The sequence below is a fragment of the Prionailurus bengalensis genome, chromosome E1 (genome assembly GCF_016509475.1).
Source record: "Prionailurus bengalensis isolate Pbe53 chromosome E1, Fcat_Pben_1.1_paternal_pri, whole genome shotgun sequence".
Lineage (NCBI taxonomy): Eukaryota > Metazoa > Chordata > Mammalia > Carnivora > Felidae > Prionailurus > Prionailurus bengalensis.
The window spans coordinates 54,792,715-54,811,499 of NC_057347.1; the positions used below are offsets into that span (position 1 = coordinate 54,792,715).

The window sequence follows — 18,785 nt, forward strand, 5'->3', positions numbered from 1 at the left end:
GCACAGGGCCGCAGCCCCAGGGGCCCCCAGTGCTGTTTTGGTGGCTTCCTGGGACCAGCACAGCCCCTGGGGGCCGTGCAGAAGGCTGGGAGGCAAGCCTCTGTCCTCTCCTGCCTGGGCGCTTTCTCTGGGTGGCCAGAGTCCAGGGGGGCGCATCCTGGGTGAGAGGATGCAAGCCTCCATTTCCCCACCCAAGAAAATGATAAATGCTGGTTCCCAGGCATATGCTGAGGGCCCTCTGGGGACTGACTTTGGGAGACAGAGTCCCCAGCTCCCCTGAAGACAAGAGCCATGGCCCGAGCCCCTCCCCTCCAAGCACAAAGAGCCAGGACATGGAGAGGACGGTTTATTGTGTAAAGAGGCCGATTGTACACAGCAAAGATTGTACTGACACAAATAGGGTGAGGGAGACCCAGAGGCCAGAGCTGAAGGGTGGAGGGGTGGCATCCTGCCCCCTCCGCCCCCCAGTCATCCAGGCAGCGGGTGGGGGCAGGGAGGATCGAATGGTTCCCTCCCCACCCTTCTCTGCCCCTACTGGATAAGAGAGTCAGGCTACATCCATTGACCAGAGAGAATATAGCAGGAGACCCTCAACACCCCACTGCAAACCCCTAAAATGCAGGAGGTCCCCCAGTCTGGCTTCTGCAGTCTAGTAGCCCCTGGTCTCCTCCTCAAGTGACCCGGACACTGTCCTTCCTCCTTTGGGCCCCAGCAGCAAGCCTGGTCCTGGACCAGGTGGTTCCAGGTTAGGAGGCTTGGAAAGGCTCCCCTGTCCCTGCCAGGTGCCTTAAGGGACAGCTCACAGCTCCCTGTAGGGCAGCCCATTAGGGCACCGTGGCCCCTGGGGGTGGGCAGCACAGAAAAGGGGTCTTGAGGGGGAGCCAGAGTGAGGCGGGGGCTCTGGCCAGGGCCGAAGCCCTGGAGACAAGAGGCTCCCGTGAGTCCACAGCCACCCAGATGCCCCTCTGGGGAGGGGGAGGGCAGGGAAAGGGGTTTGATCACAGCCTGTCCCCACCATCCCAGCTACAAGGGGCCTTTAGAGCCTGCCCCCCAGGACTCAGCCACTCTGTCAGCCCCAGCTCTGATTGTGGTCATTTAAAGCCCAGAACACGGAGTCAGGGGAGCATCAAGGGGCCAGGGCCCCCACCCTCCCCCGGTCCCAGCCTCACACCCGCTGGATCTCAAACAGCTTCACATCCGTGTCGTACCAGACAGGTGGGTCCACATTCCTGCGGAGGGAGTCGGCTGTCACGGGGGTGCTGGGAGGCCTTGCAGGAAAGACTGGGGAGGAGCTAGGACGTGGTACAGCCCAAACCCCTTCCACTCTGCTGTCCCACCCTAGGCAGTGGGAGCCCACCCTCGACTAGACGAGACCCTCCTGGTTGACCGTCTTGACATTAAGCCTACTGCCATGCCGGGACCCAGAGCAGAGGCCCCCGCTGAGTCCCCGCCGCCCCCCCACCCCCGCCGGGCAGACCCACCTCAGGTAGATGACGCCCCACATGTAGGTGCGGAACCACATGGCCGTGCCCGAATTGGCCTGGTACTTGCGGATGAGGATGGGGTGGGGCACGGGCAGCAGCCCCACCAGGGTGCCATGCTGCAGGAACCTCAGGATCTCTGACTCGTCCGTCAGGCCCCTGCCAGGAAGAGGGGATGGTTTCCAACGTGCCCACAGGGGGAAACCCACCCTGAAAGTCGAGGGGAGCATGGGACCCATGCTCCCGGTCACACCCAGCCCCACCCGGGCCCACCTGCTGTCCCCTCCCTCCCCAGGCCTCACTTGTCAATGCAGATCTTCTCCACCTGGGGAACCAGCACCTGAAGCAGCCTCATGATTGTCTGCAGTGGCAGCTTGGACTTCCACGAGAGAACCTGGGGGAGGGACGGGGGTTCCTGGGGCTGGGAGAGCAGCCCCCACCGGCGAGGGGATAGGCCTGACCCCTGACCCAGAAGCACGGGCTCCCCGGGGCAGAAAGGGTCCCTGCTCACCACAACAAGGGCCTGGCCCAGGGCAGGGCCCATGAACACTGACGGTTATTCATGGCAAGAGCTGTGGCCTGTCATCGAGCATAAACTACGTGCCAAAAGCTGTCCCCTTGGATCCTCACAATGACATGACCAAGTAGGACGTTTATCCCCACTGAAGCACAATTAGTAGTGATCACAGGACACACACAAGGGAGTGGACAAGTGAACTGGGGAAGGAAGCTGGAAAGGAAAGCTTAGTAAGGAAGCCAGCGCTGTGGGCAACTGGAGTTCAACCCTGCAGCATATTCCGGAACAATGTAGACAGAGGAAGCAACCCAGCCAGAGAGTCCAAGGTCACCCAGCCGGAAGGAGTGATCTGGAGCCTGGCTCCCAGGCTCGTTCTTGGATTTGGACACATTCCCCTCCGAGCCTTCACTGAGCTGTTCGTAGGGCCAAGAGCCCCCACCCCGCCCCCACCTCAGAGCCACCTGCCCAAACCCTCACCCACTCCGATGTTGGGCTCCACTGCCCACTGGCCGATGCGCTGGACAGTCGCCGCTGCTCCCGCCATGCCTGGCCGGGCTCCTGCACCCAGGGAAGGGACAGGAGTGAGGGGTACAGGGAGCAGCCATGGGGCAGAGGACAGAGGGAAAGCCCTTCTTCCCAGGCCCTCCCCTAGCCTGGAATCTAGGAGGCAATGACACTGGCCCCCTTGGCGGGGGGCTCACTCCGAACGGTGGGGACAGCCCAGCCCAGTATCCTTTGCCCTGGGCTTCAGGCCCTGCCCGACCCAGCCCAGCCTGATGACAGGTTTCAGGCTAGGGGCTGACTGGGCTGGTCGGGTAAAGGCCAGCTCAGCTCAGATAAGATTGATGGATGAGGAGTCTGAAGGCCAAGGGCTTAAGCCTGGGACCAGTAAACAAGGGAGAGGTCTGTGAAAGCACCCCCAGTCCCCAGATGCCCTGGGCACTGGGTTTCTGCCCTCTGTTGCAGGTAATCCCAGAGCACCCTGGCCCGGCCCCCACCGCAGAGGCTGGGGAGAAAGGGAAGTCCCAACCTCACCCCACTGTGGGAGTCCCCGTCACCCACCTCTGCAGTGGGACTGCCATCCGCCGAGCTCTGCTGGGACGTGGGCTCCAGGGATCGCAAGGTGCCATCCTCTGACACCTGGGACTTCTCCGTCAGCTTGTCAATGCCTGGGGGTGGGGGCAGGTGGGTGTGAGGACACCTGCTGTGGGGCCCCTCCGAGGAAGCATCTGCGCTGGGCCCCGCGAGGCCCCCTCTTTCCCCCACTTTAGCGATGCCATGCCTGACCCCCGCACACCCAGTTCTGAGGCACAGTCCCACCCCCCAACCAAGCTAGTCCTCCTCCGCCTCCCAATATCCTCACCCCCACCCCTGCGGCCATTCCTGTACCCTCGGCTTCCCAACTCAGGCCATGCCCTTTGCCAGAGATTGCATGACATCCCAGAGACCCTGTCTGTCCCCCAACCACGCAGGCACCCACACCCCCCTGCCACCCGCCAGGGCCAGACCTGGGGTGGCCACCAGGCTGGTCTTGAGAGTGCCGGGCTCGGCGGGGGCGGCAGGGCGGGAGCCCTCCATGGAGGCGCCCTCTTGTGAGCCGGTTCGGGACAAGGGCTCGGCCGTCCGTCGGCGCCGTTGCAAGGCCTTGTGGATGGCAGGCGGGTCGGTGGGCAGGTTGGCCAGCTGGTGGAAGACGCTGCGCTTTCGGATGATGGCGTAGACCAGGTTGGAGTTTCCTGTAGAGAGGGAGCACGCCTCACCTCGGGGAGGCCCCCTCGCCTCCCCCTCCAGCCGGGCAGGTTTCTGGGAGGGGGAGTCTGGAGGACAGGAGGGCGTCTGACCCCAGAGGTAGGAGAGGGTACAGGGTGCCCAAGAGACGGAGCTACAGAAAGACTGGCACCCGGCAGTGGGGGTGGCAGTGGCTATACCGAGATGTCACATTGCTGGAGAAGAGCTTCTGGGATGAGCTCCCCCCGTGCCCCTCCCCAGTCCCTTCCAGACCCCCTCACGGCCCAGCACACTAAGGGGTAACACTGGCAAAGTGGGGCAGGCCCAGCGTGTCAGTGTCCACACCAAGCCAGCTGTTCAATATTTTGACCACGTCCCTAAGCCAGGTCACCAGGAAGGAAGGACAATAAGGACAATATGGCCTGGGCCTGTTCTCTGCTGCCCACACTGAATCCCCTCGGCTCTGGGCCTTCAATGCCCCATCCAGCTCTCTAGTCCTGCCTCTCACCACACTGTTCTGCTTTCAGTTCAGCATCTCACCCCAGGGCCTTTGCATATGCTGCCACCCCACACAATGCTTTTCTACCCTCCCCCACCCCCATTCCCCCCTCACGATCAGTGCAAATATTCCTTTTGGAAACAATAATAACCACTAATACCGAAGTCGCCAGACACTCTGCTAAATGCTTCTTGTGGGGTATTATTTATTCTTCCCAACACCCTCAGAGATAAGGACTCTTAGTACTATCGTTATGACTGTCTTATAGCCAAAGAAACTAAAGCTCAGAGAGGTTATGTGTCCACAGTCACAGAGCTAACAAGTGGCCAGGCCCGAATTTACAGCAGGCAGCCTGGCATTTACAACATTCACAGGGCCGGCGCCACTCCGAACTTCCCTTTCATCCGATTTAAGGTGACCTGTTTGTTTGGGTGACCGTCCACTTGAAGCCTCCCTCCGTGCCTCCATCCCCAGCTGGCAGCTCCATAGGGGAGGAAGCATTCTGCTTTGCTCTCCACCGTATCCCCTCCACCCAGCACTGAGCTTGGTATACAGCAGGTGCTTAATAAATGCATGTTGCATGGACTGAGGGCGGCGGGACAGGGAGCTGTGTCCTCCTTAGATGGGAAGGTGTCCTTGCACACTGCCCGCCCTGATTCCCATCCAGGCCAGGGGCTCGGGCTGCTGCCTCACCATCAAACTGGTACTGGATGATGTTGTTGAAGGCCTCCAGGAGGAAGAAGACCAGGTGGTGGTTCTGGGCAGCAGAGAAGAGGAACCAGGTGGTGGAGAAGGCCTCCAGCAGGTGCAGGAGCTTATTGGCAGCTACCATGGACAGGCTCTTGAGGTAGGGGGACACTGCAGGGGAGGAGCCGGCTCACTCCTGGGGCCCCCGCCAGCCCTCCCTGCACACCCCCAGCCTGAACAGGATGAGATGTTCCTGCTACAAACCCCTGCCTGCCCCTTGCCGGTAAAGGCCCCCACAAAGCCAGGAAGAACGAGTCCTCAGAGGCCAAGGCCACACTGGCCACGCCTTCTACAGGACTCCAGGGGGACAGCCCTACTGTCCACAGAGCCACTCATACACGGCCTCTCGCCCACTCCTCGCCACACCTCTGAAAGGTGGCGGCGGCGGCGGGGGGGGGGGGGGGGGGGAGGGGGGCGGGGAGGCGGGTCCGGACACAGATGAAACCATCCCCATTTCTATACAGACTCGGAGAGGTTTGTAAACTTGCCCCAAGTTCCCCGTTATAAAATGATTGAGCAGGGATACAAACTCAGGATCCGTGAGTCTTTCTGGAATATGAAACGGATACTCCACGCATAATTAGAAACTTATTTTTTGCAGGGCCTGTGAGGGGGAGTCAGAGGTAAAGCGCTGTGCATGGCACGAAGCCATGTATCGATCTGTGAGCTTCTTTGTCTCGTGTCTTTCTCCCTCACCAGGCTGGGGCAGGGACGGTGGCTTTCTCGTTCACAAATGCATTTCTCAGAAGCAGCTACACTTAGTGCTCAGTTAAAATGTGTGAGACAGAGCCGGGGAGTGAACCAGTAAGGGAAGGTGCGGTTCTGGCCCCAGAGGTCAGGGTGCACCTAGGGGCCTCCAGGGCCCAGCTCCGGCCCATCAACTCTGGAGTCCAATCCACTCCCTCCCAAGACGTCCTCTCCAAAAGTCAGCCGCACATAAGTCATCCTGCCTCAGCCCACAGCCACCCTGCTTCCTGGGCCCTGCACGCCAGCCAGCCTGAGCCCCTCCCCTGGGACACAGGGGTCTGCAGTCCTTGCGGGAGGCTGGGGCACATCCTGGCGCCCTGAGACCACACTGTCCAAATCCGTGCTGTCCAGCACAGTCACCACAAGCTGTTTGTGGCCATTTAAACACTTGAAACAAAGCTACTTCTAACCGAGATGTGCTGCACCTGTGAAATACACAAGATTTTGGAGACTGGATGTGAAAAAGAATATAAAATATCCCAATAATTTGGGGGGGCGCCTACGTGGCTCTGATTTTTTAGTTCGGCTCAGGTCATGATCTCACGGTTTGTGAGATTGCTGAAAAAGCCTGCTCCAGATTCTTTCTATCCTCCTCTCTGCCCCTCCCCCGCTCGTTCGTTTGTTTTTTTTTTTCCCCTCTCTCTCTCTCTCTCAAAAATAAATAAATTTAAGGGGCGCTTGGGTGACTCAGTTGGTTAAATGTCTGACTTCAGCTCAGGTCATGATCCCAAGTTTGTTGGGTTCAAGTGCCATATCAGGCTTTGTGCTGACAGCTCAGGGCCTGGTGCCTGCTTTGGATTCTGTGTCTCCCTCTCTGTCTGCCCGTTCCCCTGCTCACGCTCTGTCTCTCTCTCTCTCTCTCTCTCTCAAAAATAAACATTTTAAAACTTTTATATAAATAAATAAATTTTAAAAATTAAGAAATGTATATCCTAATAATTTGCATGGGGTATAATTATATGTTGAGATGATGGTATTTTGGATAGAGTGGATTACATAAATGTATTATAAAATTATTGTCACCTGCTTCTGTTTTGTTGTTGTTGTTGTTTTTAATGTGGCTACTAGAAAATTGACCAGAGTAAAGGAAGCTACCATCATACTGCTATTGGAAGGGAGGGGTTTGAGCCAGGGAGGCGCGGCCGGTCAGCCCGTGGCCTGGCGCCACCTGGTGGTGAGCACTGGGAAGGCGGGTTCCCAGCCCCCCTACCGTTGACCACGATGGTGAGCAGGCAATCGAAGAGGGGTTGCAGCCGCTGGTGACCGCTGGTGATGATCTTGTGGAATACCTGTACAAGGAGGCAGAGGGGTGGCCGTGGGGTCCCCTCCACCTCCAGACTGGGCCAAAAGGACATTCCCCCCCGTCCCCAGGCCCTGGCTGAGGGAGGCCCCTCACCACAATGAGCAGGTCTGCGTGGGTACCGGTAAAGACCGGGATGTCCATGGGCACGCGCACTGAGTAGGGCTTGTTGAGCCGCACCCCAAAATTCCGCTCGCCGCTCAGAAGCAACAGGATGAAGACTCCGATGTGCATCAGGCCCACCCGAGCTGCGGCAGGCGGTAATGAGAGTAAGTCACCACACAGGGTGCGGAGGGGAGGAAGGGAGCCCGGGGCAGAGACCCATCTCAGAAGCCCAGGAAGAAGTCCCTTCTGGGAGGTCAGAGCCCCAAGCTTGAGCTCCCGGGGGGCAGCACAGACCGGCCCGACCCACCCCTCTACAAGGAAGCACCCCCCACACACACACGGGATCTCATGCCCGCTCCCAGCCTTACACTGATCCGCTCGGGCATCATTGAGGAAATAGAGGGTGGGGACCAGGATGTCCAGCACATCACTGCTCTTCAGCACAAAGAAGAGGAATTTCTGGGGAGGTAAGGGGGACAGGTGGGCAGGGTCAGGGGGGAGACGGCTCTGCCCCACCCCCTCCCCATCCTGGGAGTGTCCCCAGACACTGTCCCCAACCCTGGGCTATCCAGAGTGGCCGCTCCCCATCTCAGGGGAGACCGCTGCCCACCAGGCCAGGTCCCCAAGGCCAGCCCACCTTATTGAAGTCACAGAGCTTCCAGAAGAGGACCAGCAGCTCCTGATGGAACTGGATCTTCTTGGTGGAGTTGGGCAAATAGGTCTGGAGCAGAGGGTTGGAGAGTAGCCGGGCTATGCCCTTGAGGATGAACTGAAAGTCCTGAGTGGGGGACAGCGGGGACCTGTCCAGTCCAGCCCTCTGTGGCTGCGGCTTCCCCACAAACGCCTCCTCATTCCCCCGGAGCCTGGTCCCACCTCTAGAGCCTGAAAGGCCCAGGTTCTGTCATCAATAGCTGTCCTGATACAGGCCCCTCAGGAAGCTGAGTCCAGGGCAGGTCCGGAGGGAACTCCTGCCCCTCCCCCAGACCACAGGCTCCCCTGTCCCCGAGCAAGGCTGCTCTTAGTGACCCCCCACACCCACACTCTGAACTGGACTCTGTGTTAACCGATGCCATGCCCCCACCCCTCCCCATCGCCCTGTCACACCGGAGGCACACTCTACTATTCTCAAAGAGCGGTCACTCACTCAGCACCTGCTACAAGAAATCCTCTCAACAAGGCAAGGGGGCAGTTACTGTTTCCATGTTACAGCCGCAGAAGCCAGCGCTCTGGGAACACAAGAACCTCCCCCAAGGTCCCAGGACACAAGAACTCAGGTCTGCCTGGCCTCTAAGGCCACTGTCATTCCCCTGACCAAAACCTGACCTCAGAGCCACCTCCTCCTGGAAGCCTGCCCAGTTGTCCTTACCCAGTTGAGGCCATCAGCCCTTTTCTGCGTCTCAAAAACCCTCGAAGTCCTGCCATCACGGTTTCACCAGGGGTGGCCAAGTCCACAGGGACCCTGGTTCCTTCCTGTAGGGGTCAGGACTCCCCCTACCCCATCTCGTCTCCAACCCCTCACCCCCCTGCAAGGCCATAACCATTGTGGGGGGTGGGCATTGAGAATCCACCGGAGCAAGAGGAGTGTTCAACTCACCTCTTCACGATGGATCCGGGACAGGTAGTTCACAAACAGGTTCTCAGGTCCTGGAGGCTGCCAAGAGTGGAGCCTGGGATAAGCGGGTGGCTTCACCCCTTGCCCCCACCCCAGGGCTCCCTCAGACATCCCCAGGCTCACCACGAGGTGCCCACCTGGTATCCCTTGCCCAGCTCTGCTAAAGAGAGTGCCCCGAGCCTGGCAGGGCCAGCTGCCCTTCCCCCACTCCCATCCTTACGTCCGCGTCATCCATGGCAGTGCCTGTCGTGGTGCCGTCCACGGTGGGGCTGGCGCTGGTGGCACTGTCATGGTCCAAGGTGACAATGAGCACCTGGGCAGCCTCCTCCACCAGGGGTTCCCGGTAGTCGGAGAAGAGCAGGTGGTTGTAGGGGATCCCGTAGCCCACAGGGTCATAGGCACACACGGTGTTGAGGAGAGAAGTAAACAGGGGCAGGGCGTGTCTGCGGCAGAGGAGGGGCGAGGCTGTGGAGACCACGAGACCAGCCCTCGTCCACCTCCCAGGTGGCCACGCAGGAGGGTCAGCCAGGCCACCCCCTCGTTCCACAAGTGTTCCGGCGCTCGCCCTAGGCTGGGAGCCAGATTACAGAACCAGGCTGATCCCCTCCTGAGTTAAGAGAGACACCCCGCCTTGTCCTTGCCTGCATCCAGAACCCAGGCCAGGCTGGGCCAAGCGCAGAGGAATTTATTACCAAGAGTGGGATGGCCAGTTATATGGGAAATCGTGTCGATACCCCTTAGATTTTTCTCCCAAGGGCTAAAGCCTATTTTTTTTTTAATGTAAGACTATTTTTAGAGCGGTTTTAGGTTCACGGCAAAAATCACAAGGAAGGAACAGAGATTCCCCTGTACCCCCTGCACCCACACACGCACAGCCTCCCGCACGCGGCACTTTGCCACACCGAACCTACGTGGACACATCATCAAAGCCCATAGTTTACATCAGGGTCCATTCTTGGCACTGCACCATCTACAGGCTTGACAATGACCCTCAGGTCTTTGAGAGGCAGATACCCTCCCTTGGGACTTCAAAAAATGGGCTGGGGTCCCACAGGGTGGGGGGCTTCCCCTCAGGGAGCCTCCTGAGCTGCCTGCACCACCCTGGGCACAGCTCTGCACAGCATGTGTAGCTGCTAAGTCCCACCATGTGCCCCCAGAGCCCAGGGACGCCCCCATGTGGGCCAGGCTTCCCCATCCTTCGGGGTATTTCACGATGCCTTCTCCCCAGCCACTCTTCAGTGGCACTGCTGGATACAAGCCACATGTAGCCGTTGAGAGTTTACAACGTGCCTGGTCTGAATGCAGATGTAAGTATAAACTACACGGCGGATTTTGAAAACTTAGCATGAAGGGAATGTAAAACCGCTCAATAATTCTGCACACTGGTTACATGCTCAATGGTAGTAGTATTTCGGATATATTCGGTTAAATGAAAAATTAGAATTAAGTCCACCTGTTTCTTTTTTATTCTTTTACTGTCACTACTGGAAATGTTCGACCTGCATATGCGGTTGGCGTTATATTTCTACGGGACAGCACAGCTCTAGATGGAGGACCCAGGCACCATTCCCCTACCCCAACCTCCCCCCCCCCACACACACAGTTGGGACATTGGACTTTGAGAGCACAACGTGTGGTCGGTACATTACAAGCCATCACCACCAGGGGGCAGCACCCCCCCCCTCAACTAAGACTCGGGGCTGGAGAGCAGCCTCCGCTCCCAGCTGCCTGAAACCAGAAGAAAGGAAAGAAAGGCCAGGGGCCCCTCACCTGTTCTCCGTGGAACAAAAGAACTGCACCCACGGGTTGGTACTGCCACTGTCCGGAGCTGGGGGCAGGTACATGGCCTCAGAGAAGCATGTCAGCAGCAGTTTCAATAGCTCCATCCTTAGGGAGGGGGGGTTACGGCAGGGGGTTCAGTACCTGAGGATGGCAATTCTCCTGTAGGAGGGCATGCCCACCCTGCCCGGCCCCAGCTCAAGTCCATGAAAAGCAATGACCCCACTTTATGTCTATCAGATTGATGTTGGGTCCCAAGTGGACAGGGTCTCCTTGAAAGACCCCATGCGTGGTTCCCTCTCTGAGCCGGGGAGTGGGGCGAAGGCCTGGGGTCCAGCCACACCGTGGGCTCCGGGTCCAACCAAAGCTCACCGGTTCACGTCATGAATGTAGTTGGGCTGGGGAGAGTGAGCAAAGCCCACGCCAGCCTCCCAGATGTATTCACAGCTGTCCAGAGAGTGGACATCCTCTGCCGAGTCCTGGGGACACGGTCAGAGAGTGATCAGGCTGGGAGTGAGTGATCAAGACCCCACATTGTCATCCCTGGGGGCAGAGACCCTCATATTATCCTAAAGACAGATCCTCAAAATGCCCCCGGTGATAATGCACAAGGGAAGAAATTAATGTTCTTGAAAACTCATTTTTCTCCTCTGGTTCTTTTACTTCCTCGGTCCAGCTTGAGGCCGGGGGCGGGGGGGGGGGCGGGAAGGGAACGGAATTGGGTGCACCTGGCGGTGAGTGGGGGTGGGGGACAGAGAACACTCAAGGTCGAGTCCATGGGCCCCCAGGAAGTGAGAGGGCCAGACCTCCTCCGTCCAAGCCCCACACCCCCCACCCACTGCCTAGGCGAGGACAATGGGTGCTTGTGCCAGCCTCCCGGATACAGGGGGCAGGGCCAGGCACCAGCTGGCTCCTCTCCAGCTGTACCAGCCACCAGCCCTTCCCAGACCTGCCCGGCTCTCCCAGAGCAGCCCCTGCCCTCACAGCGTCCCGCCCCAGGGAAATTCAACCAGCCCCAACCCAGGACCAGAGCCCTCCCCGGTCTGAGGGGTGGAAGACTGGGGGGCTCTCACCACAGTGCTCCTGCGGTGGCTCTGGACAGTGAAATCTGGGCAGAAGAGAAGGTCAGCGATGGCCAGAAGCAAGGACTCAGCCAAGGGCCGGGCATTCTCGTCGTCGTCCTCTCCCTGCTAGGGACATAACATATAGGCCCCCTCAGTGGTCGCTGGCCAAGGAGAGGTGGCCCCAGAAGGCGGCTGGGATCTGGGCCCAGGCAGGCACCCATGGGCAGTGGGATGAAGATAGAGGCAGAAGAGAAAGGAAGTAGATTCCCAATCACCTCAAACCTCCTTAGGCAGGAGGGGGCCAGAGCAGGAGCAGGGCTGGGACCCTGGGAGGAAAAACCCTCCCCACTGACTGGGAGGAGCCAGGCCAGGTCCCTAAAACTCTAGAGCCTCAGGCCTGCTGGGAATCACTGGGGTCCTGCTCTCGGCCCGGGAGGGGGCAGCCAGGGAAGGCAAGTGCCCAGCTGCCCTGCCCCACATGTGCCCAGCTGCAGGGGCAGAGACCCCTGTGGGAGAAGCCCCCTCCTCAGCAACACCCCCTACTCGCCTACTCGCGTACTTCCCAAACGCCACAAGAGATTTGGAGGAATGTGACCAACCCCAAATGGGTTCTCTCCCTGTCTCCCCATCACCTCCCACCCAGCCCCACAGCCAGGCCCACAGACCCCTCCTCGCCCTGCCCCGGGCACTGTGGACCAGAAGAAGCCCCTCCAGTCAGGGTCCTCAAAGATGTAGGGCAGCACACGGGTGAGAAGCCGGCTGCAGTTCAGAACGATCTGCCTCTCCTTCTCCGAATGGCAGCCGCTCTCCGCTCCCTGCACCAGCTTCTCCACGGCCTGTGGGGACACGCAGAGGGGTACACTAGAAGGGTGGGGAGTGGGGCTCTGACACTTGGGGTCACTCCAGGCTTTGGAGGGGTAGAGGCAGACTGGCTCAGTCAGCCCAGGGGGACGGGAAGTGGCCCAGAGAGCAGCCTCACTGGAGAGCCCAGCCCGCCGCTCACTGGCTGAGACCTTGCTAAGTGACCACCTGTCTGAATCTGTCTCGTCATCTGTAAAATGGTGACAGTAACAGCGTCCACCACACAGGATGAGCTGAATAAGCGGATGTGTGGGAAGGTGCTCAGCAAGGTGGGGGCCGGAGGAAGCCCTCACAGGGAGTGGGTGCCAGGATCACTTCCCTGCCAGAGCCCAGCCAGCGGGTCCAGGTGGGTGCCACCTTGAGACTGCCCAGACCTGGGCAGGCGGGATGTCATGGGGACCTGCTCTGTCGGTCCCCAGGGCTGGGCCAGCTTCCGCGCCCCCCTGGGAGGGTGGGAAATGGCCCAGCAGGGAGTGGCAGCGAGGGACGGGGTACCTTGCGCTCACCTTGTAGCACAGAGTGGCCAGGTTGGAGGGTGACTCCTCCCGCACAGCCCGGATCTCTGCCGCTGGCACCAGGGCAAAGACATCCTGCACCGAGGTGGCCGTGTCCGCCCAGAACTGGTCCCAAAAGGCATCATCGGTGGCTTCCACAGGCTGTGGGGGGACCCGGTGTGTCCACAGTGATTACACTATCCCTTGCCGACAGGCCCACAGTTTGACCAGTCTGTAGCCAAGGGAGCCCCAGCAAGGAAGCCACGGTCCCCTTGTGCCATCCCTGCTGGTGCCCAGGAGCCCTCCCATGTGGGGGCCATGCTTCAGCCATCACGAGCCCGGGCTGGCACAGGCAGGCTGGAGACACTTGGTGCGGATGCCAGAGGTCAGCCGGGCACGGAGTTCGGCAGCCAAAGCCTAACTCAGTCCCTGAGGCACAGGGAAACTCACCGTCCTCCTCTGGCAGGGCCTCCCCACCTGGGGACCTCCCCAGGCCAAGCTGCTAGGTCAAGTGCCCGGGGACCCAGGTCATGCCCCTCCCCAAGGAAGAAGGCAAGACGATGGATGATCCATGGATGATCATTCCGCCTAAGCCCAGCCTCACCGTCTCCCCTCCGGCCCCGGCTTCCACACTCTCCCGGCGCACCCAAGTCTAAAGGAGTCAACCCGCATGGCTCTCTGACTGCCCCTGCTCCTCTCAGCACTCACTGCCAGCACCGCAGCTCAGTCCACTCTTGCCAGGGCCCCACCTCCAAATTTATCTCCTCAATCCTGCCTCCACACTGCCCCCAACCCATGTTCAAAGCACAGCACCGAAGGCACTGTTCCCTCCACAGAGACCTTTAGGGCTCCCCACTGCCTGCAGGACTGAGTCCAGACCTGGGCCAGACAGTCAGCCAAGATCTGACCTAACATACCTACATGCGTGCACACATGTGTGCACACGTATCTACACACGTATGCACACACACACATATTGTACACGGACGCACACACACCAGTATGTCCTATCCCTATGACACAACCCTGTCACAACTTCTCTTTGCCTTTGCTTGGACTGTCCCCTCTTCCCCGCATGCCCACCCTTCTAGCACATTCCAAAGTCCCACCGGTCCTAGGGAAGTGACACACCTTAAACACAGTTGTGCATTTTGAATCACATAGGCAGTTCACAGAGGGCACCAATTTGAATCATCAATTCCACTTCTAGAAACCCTAAAGAAATGATCAGACAGGTGCACGTATAAGGATGCTCACTGACGTGCTATGGTTGATAATAGTGAGAAGTTGGAATCGACCTAACTAGCCAACAATCAGGGAACACTCAAAAAGTTAAGACACTTCCATATAACAGGTTATTATGCAAACCACCAGAACCGTGTTCCCAAGGAGTGTTAATGAATGAAAAACACTCAAGGTACAACACTGTGTGGAAAAGATAAGGTAAAAACTAACTGCAAGGTGGTCACAATCTTTGCTAAATTATACAGCAATAAAAGCCTAGAAGAAAATGACAGAATGTTCACAGAGATTAACTCTCTGGGTGGTTTTTATTTTTTAACTGATATTTTTTGGCAAGCGCACACATCACTACTTTTTCCTTTTGAATGTTCGTCTGCTGAGGGCCAGGGTGTCCGAGGCACCCTCTGAACAGCAGCTCCCACAAGAGACCCTGGTTGCTCCATCAACCCAGCCTTCTCCCTTCTCTGAAAGCGCTGATAAATGTCCTGCTACCACACAAATCCACACACAGTGTGCATTACTCTTACCATCAAAAAATATATATATATATATCTCATTTAAAAATAACTCCGTCCTCTGAATCCCCTTCTTCCAAGAATTCTCCCAGAGCTCTAGATCCAGACAGGATTGCTTCCACCTTGGAACTCTGCTCCCCACCCTCAGTCACTCATCATAGGCCCTGACTCCAGGGTCTCAATGCACCTGCCTCAAGGCCCCATTAGCCCACCAGCCCCGTTTCCTTGACCCTGCACTTGGGGCATATGGCAGATGTTCAGCCAATATTTGTTCAGGGAAAGGCCATCATTAGTCCTAGAGATCGCTTCAATCTAGTCCCTGGGCAGGGCTGAGCACCAGTGGGGCTGTCCAAGCTCCGGGTGGGGTAGAAAGCCTCACCAAGGTCCACGTGTACCCTGGTCCACTCCCCAAGCAGCGCCCCCCACCTTCCAAGTTACAGGAGAGCACTTGGGGGACAGCACATGGCCATTGCCCTCAGGCCAGGCCTGGTACCAGGGCCTGCTCAGTCTCAGAACTGGTAGAGCAAGTTAGCTGGGGAGAACAAAGGCCAAAGGAGGGGCCCTGGGGCTGGGGTTTGCTGGCCCTCCTGCCCTCAGCCAGGACAGCCCTCTGACAGTCACTGGAGTCACAGGATGCCACAACCCCCCCCCCCACACACACACACACACACAGTGTGGGTGACCAGGATTAGGGTGGGGAAGGACATCCTAGAAAACCTGGGAGCACCTCTGGGAAGCCCCCATCTCTGACACTTTCCCCACCACCCAGGTGGTTACTACCCCCTTAAAGGGACAGAAACTCATCTGAGCACCAGTGGACTTGACCTCTGGCCCAGTTCATCAGGCAAGTATCACCTAGGGACTGAATTCAAAATGAGGAGAGAGACTTAGAAGGAAACTTAGGAGGCCCCAGGCTAGTCCAACCAAGAAGCAGAAGAGAGTCCCAGCTCTCTGGCTCCCATTGCGGCTCGGTCACCATCACCTGGCTTCAGCTCGGTCACCATCACCTGGCTTCAGCTCGGTCACCATCACCTGGCTACCCCAGGCTGGCCTGATGCTATGGGTATTGGCCAGGGTCACTGGAGCCTCTCAGGCTTCTGAGGGGAGAAACACAGCTTAGCTCCAGTCTCAGTTACCTGAGCTGGGCTCCACACAACTCACGGAAGCTTCTAGAGTCCAAGCCCGTCTTTTTTGAAAAGAGTATTTTTGCCGGAGGTAGGAACGCTCTTGCTGCCAGGGCATAGGAACTGAACTACCCTGGTGGGAAACCAGATATTCTTAGCCCGGTTTTGCCAACATCTGCTCAGGCCAGACCCCCCACCAGCTTAGGGGCCCAGCTACATCTTTTCAACTTGCTGGGGGTGAGAGGGGAGGAAGGACCACAAGTGCTCTAGTCTGCTAAGGGTGACCTGTCATGGAGGACAGTGTCACCACAGATTCACACGCACATATATGTGCACACACGTAAACATGGACCCACCAGGTTTCACCTGGCCTACAGAGAGAATCTCCAAAAAGGCAGGATCTAGGGGAGGGTTCCGGGTCCAGGAAGGTCCTCCTTCTAGCGCCCCACCCATCCTAGGGAAGGTTCAGGAAACACAACCCAAACTGCTAAGCCTCAGGACCAGGGTCGGGCCTAGCCCAGGGCAGGAAGAAAACAGGATGCAGTGCAGGAAGACAGGGAAGGCCCGGCAGTGGTGGCTCACGTCCACGCCACAGGAAAAGGTGCTGGGTCGGTTTGTCTGCGGCCCAGAACAAACATCTGTGTTCACAGCACAGCCTCTAAGGATCTGAGACTAGAGGACACCCTGTGGACCACTGGCCTGAGTCTCCTTGGGGATTCTGAGTGGCAAGGTCTGGAACAACCAACTGGGATCTGGTCTTCCCTCCCCAGCTGCCCAAGCCAAGTCACTCTGCAGGACCGGAGGCTTCAGGGTCTCTCCCTCAGGCCACCCCAGGTCCCTTCCCACCTGCAGGGCCCTACTGGTCTCTGGAGGGAGACCCAGCCTGGTCTCCGGCTCCAGTCTTGACCCAAGCCAACTCACTGTCCTCAGCTGGGAAATGGGACAGTAGCATCGCAGCCAGCTCCATAACAGGGCCAGGAAAGCCATGGGCACACTGTATTTTGGGGAGAGGGCCAGCGCAGGTAGGAATCTAATCTACCCAGATCCTTTGGGACCTGGCTGAGCTAGTCCTGCTGGTCTGGCAAAGGACCCTGCCTGCTGAGCCAACAGCCCATAGTTCATTCCTCCAACAAGGTGTTTCCTTCCCCTGGTAGGTAAACATGGGAGTCTGCCTCCCTCCCTCCTCTCCCTGTGGCCCCACACAGAGGGACTGGCCCACTTCCCACCCATAGACCTAGAAGCCCCATCCCCAAAAAGCCAAGTGCTAGAATGAATCAGGAGCCATCAGGGAGGTGGCTGAGAAGCAAATCTGGTTTCTATCAAATGCCTCTTAGCTGGGTCTGGACTCTCCAGAGGCCCTGGGCATTTGCCAGGCACCTGACCTATCTCTCGTGGGAATGAGAGAGTATAAGACGAGAGGCCCAGCCTCTGGAGCTGTGACCAGCTGGCTGTGGGGAGATGGCTCCCTCAGTCCCACTCTAACTGCCATGAACGAGAGAGAGCCCTTGGGGGTAAGGGTAAGAGGAAAGTCCCAGACAGCAGTCCTGACTCCCTTGAAAGTGGGGGATCTGCGGAATCAAGGCTGGGCATCTCTGTAGCCAGGGCAGCCTGGTTCAAGGGGTAAGGAGAGAAGGGGCAGGCAGAGAAGCAGCCTTGCTGGGGCCAGGTCCTATATGTTGGGGGCAAGGAGGTGATCCCTGTGCCACTTGGCGAATTCAGGGGAGTGTGCAGGCATGGACTAGGCTGAAAGACATCCCCAGGCCCCACACCAGCCAGTCAAAGACAACTTGGAGGGTTGTCAGCCCTGACCCAGAGAACAGAGGGTACCTGAAAACACAGCCATCCCCACCGCTGGGCCTCAGAGGAGGAGCCCCCTGGAGCAGTGATCCCCAGCTGGGAAACCGGACTTCATGGGCCTGGGAACAGGTCTCTTTGCTAGGCTGCAGTGCTGCCCGCCACTCTTTGCACGTTCTCAGGAAGACCCGGGCCTTCCCTTGCTGTGGACATCGACCTGGGCCCAGAGAGGCCGCTACCAGCGCGCACCAGCTGTTTTCCCCGACCCGGCAGGCGCCGGCCCGGCTTTGTTTGCATTGAATCAGCCAGGGTCTGTGCGTCTGGGAACCTCGGGCACCGAGGGGCAGGGAGGGGAGCAGGGAGGTGGATGGGTGGATGGGGGCGGGAAGGAGGGGAAGCTGGAGACGCGAGGCTGGAGGGGCGGGAGCGGGGGTGGGGTGGGGGGAGGGGGCGGGACAGGTGGCGGACAGCAGCGATGCCGGCTCTGGGAGTAGGCACACGTCAGCCTAAGGTGGCAACAGCGGCTGCGGATAGAGGGATATTCCCGGGAGAGGAGGCTGGGGGTGAGGGACTAGGGCTAGGGGATGAAGCCTTGGGCCACAGGCCAAGGGTCCCACTCCGGCCCTGGCTTCAGCGTCACCCTGCAGGCCAGCCGGTCCCCCATCTCCTGACAAGCCAAGTTCGCGCAGCCCCCCGGCCCTGCCCAGCCCCCAGCCCGGCAGGTGGGTGGGGAGGCCGGGGCCCCGGTCGCACCTGCGTCTTGGTGGTGAGCTGGATCACCGCCTTTCGGAAATTCAGCTTAGAGTCGGCCGACCCCATATCGCTGGAGCCCGCTCCGGCCCGGCCCCGGCCCCGACTCCCGCCCCGGCCCGGGCTCCGGCTCCAGCTCCAGCTCCGCGGCCCCCGCTGCTCTCGCAGAAGAGGAGCGGCGCACCCCGCCTGCGGGCCCGGCGTCGGCCCCGCCCCCTCCAGGCTCCTCCCCACTTGGCTCCGCCCTCACGTGGCTCCGCCCCCGCACCTGCCGCGCCCCGCCCCGCCCGCTGCGTGCGCCGGGAGTCTCCCCCTCGGATCCACTGTCGCCCCACACTCCAGGCGTCCTGCTCCCCCGGACCCCGTACCTCTGCGCCCTCCCTTCGGCTTCAGAGCGCTGTCCCTGTTCCAGCTCTCCCATTTCCA

At 59.1% G+C, this 18,785-nt stretch overlaps 1 protein-coding gene across 3 annotated transcripts; it reads right to left on the reverse strand.

Annotated features, from left to right (window-relative positions):
* Positions 1 to 333: 333 nt before the first annotated feature.
* On the reverse strand, positions 334 to 18,535 carry HID1 (HID1 domain containing). 3 transcript variants are annotated; one of them, XM_043585217.1, is made up of 19 exons: positions 18,363 to 18,535; positions 12,947 to 13,096; positions 12,245 to 12,415; positions 11,589 to 11,702; positions 10,888 to 10,994; positions 10,507 to 10,623; positions 8,957 to 9,179; positions 8,719 to 8,775; positions 7,762 to 7,902; positions 7,493 to 7,583; positions 7,116 to 7,267; positions 6,930 to 7,008; positions 4,919 to 5,083; positions 3,507 to 3,734; positions 3,061 to 3,167; positions 2,476 to 2,556; positions 1,784 to 1,875; positions 1,482 to 1,640; positions 334 to 1,229 (listed from the first exon to the last, which is right to left on the reverse strand). In XM_043585217.1, exons 1-19 carry the CDS (start codon positions 18,426 to 18,428, stop codon positions 1,166 to 1,168), a joined length of 2,364 nt encoding a protein of 787 aa, XP_043441152.1. In that variant the 5' UTR covers positions 18,429 to 18,535; the 3' UTR covers positions 334 to 1,165. The 3 variants fall into 3 exon arrangements, with proteins under 3 accessions (XP_043441152.1, XP_043441151.1, XP_043441150.1); XM_043585216.1 differs by having other exon boundaries at positions 11,592 to 11,705; XM_043585215.1 differs by having other exon boundaries at positions 11,589 to 11,705.
* Positions 18,536 to 18,785: the final 250 nt, after the last annotated feature.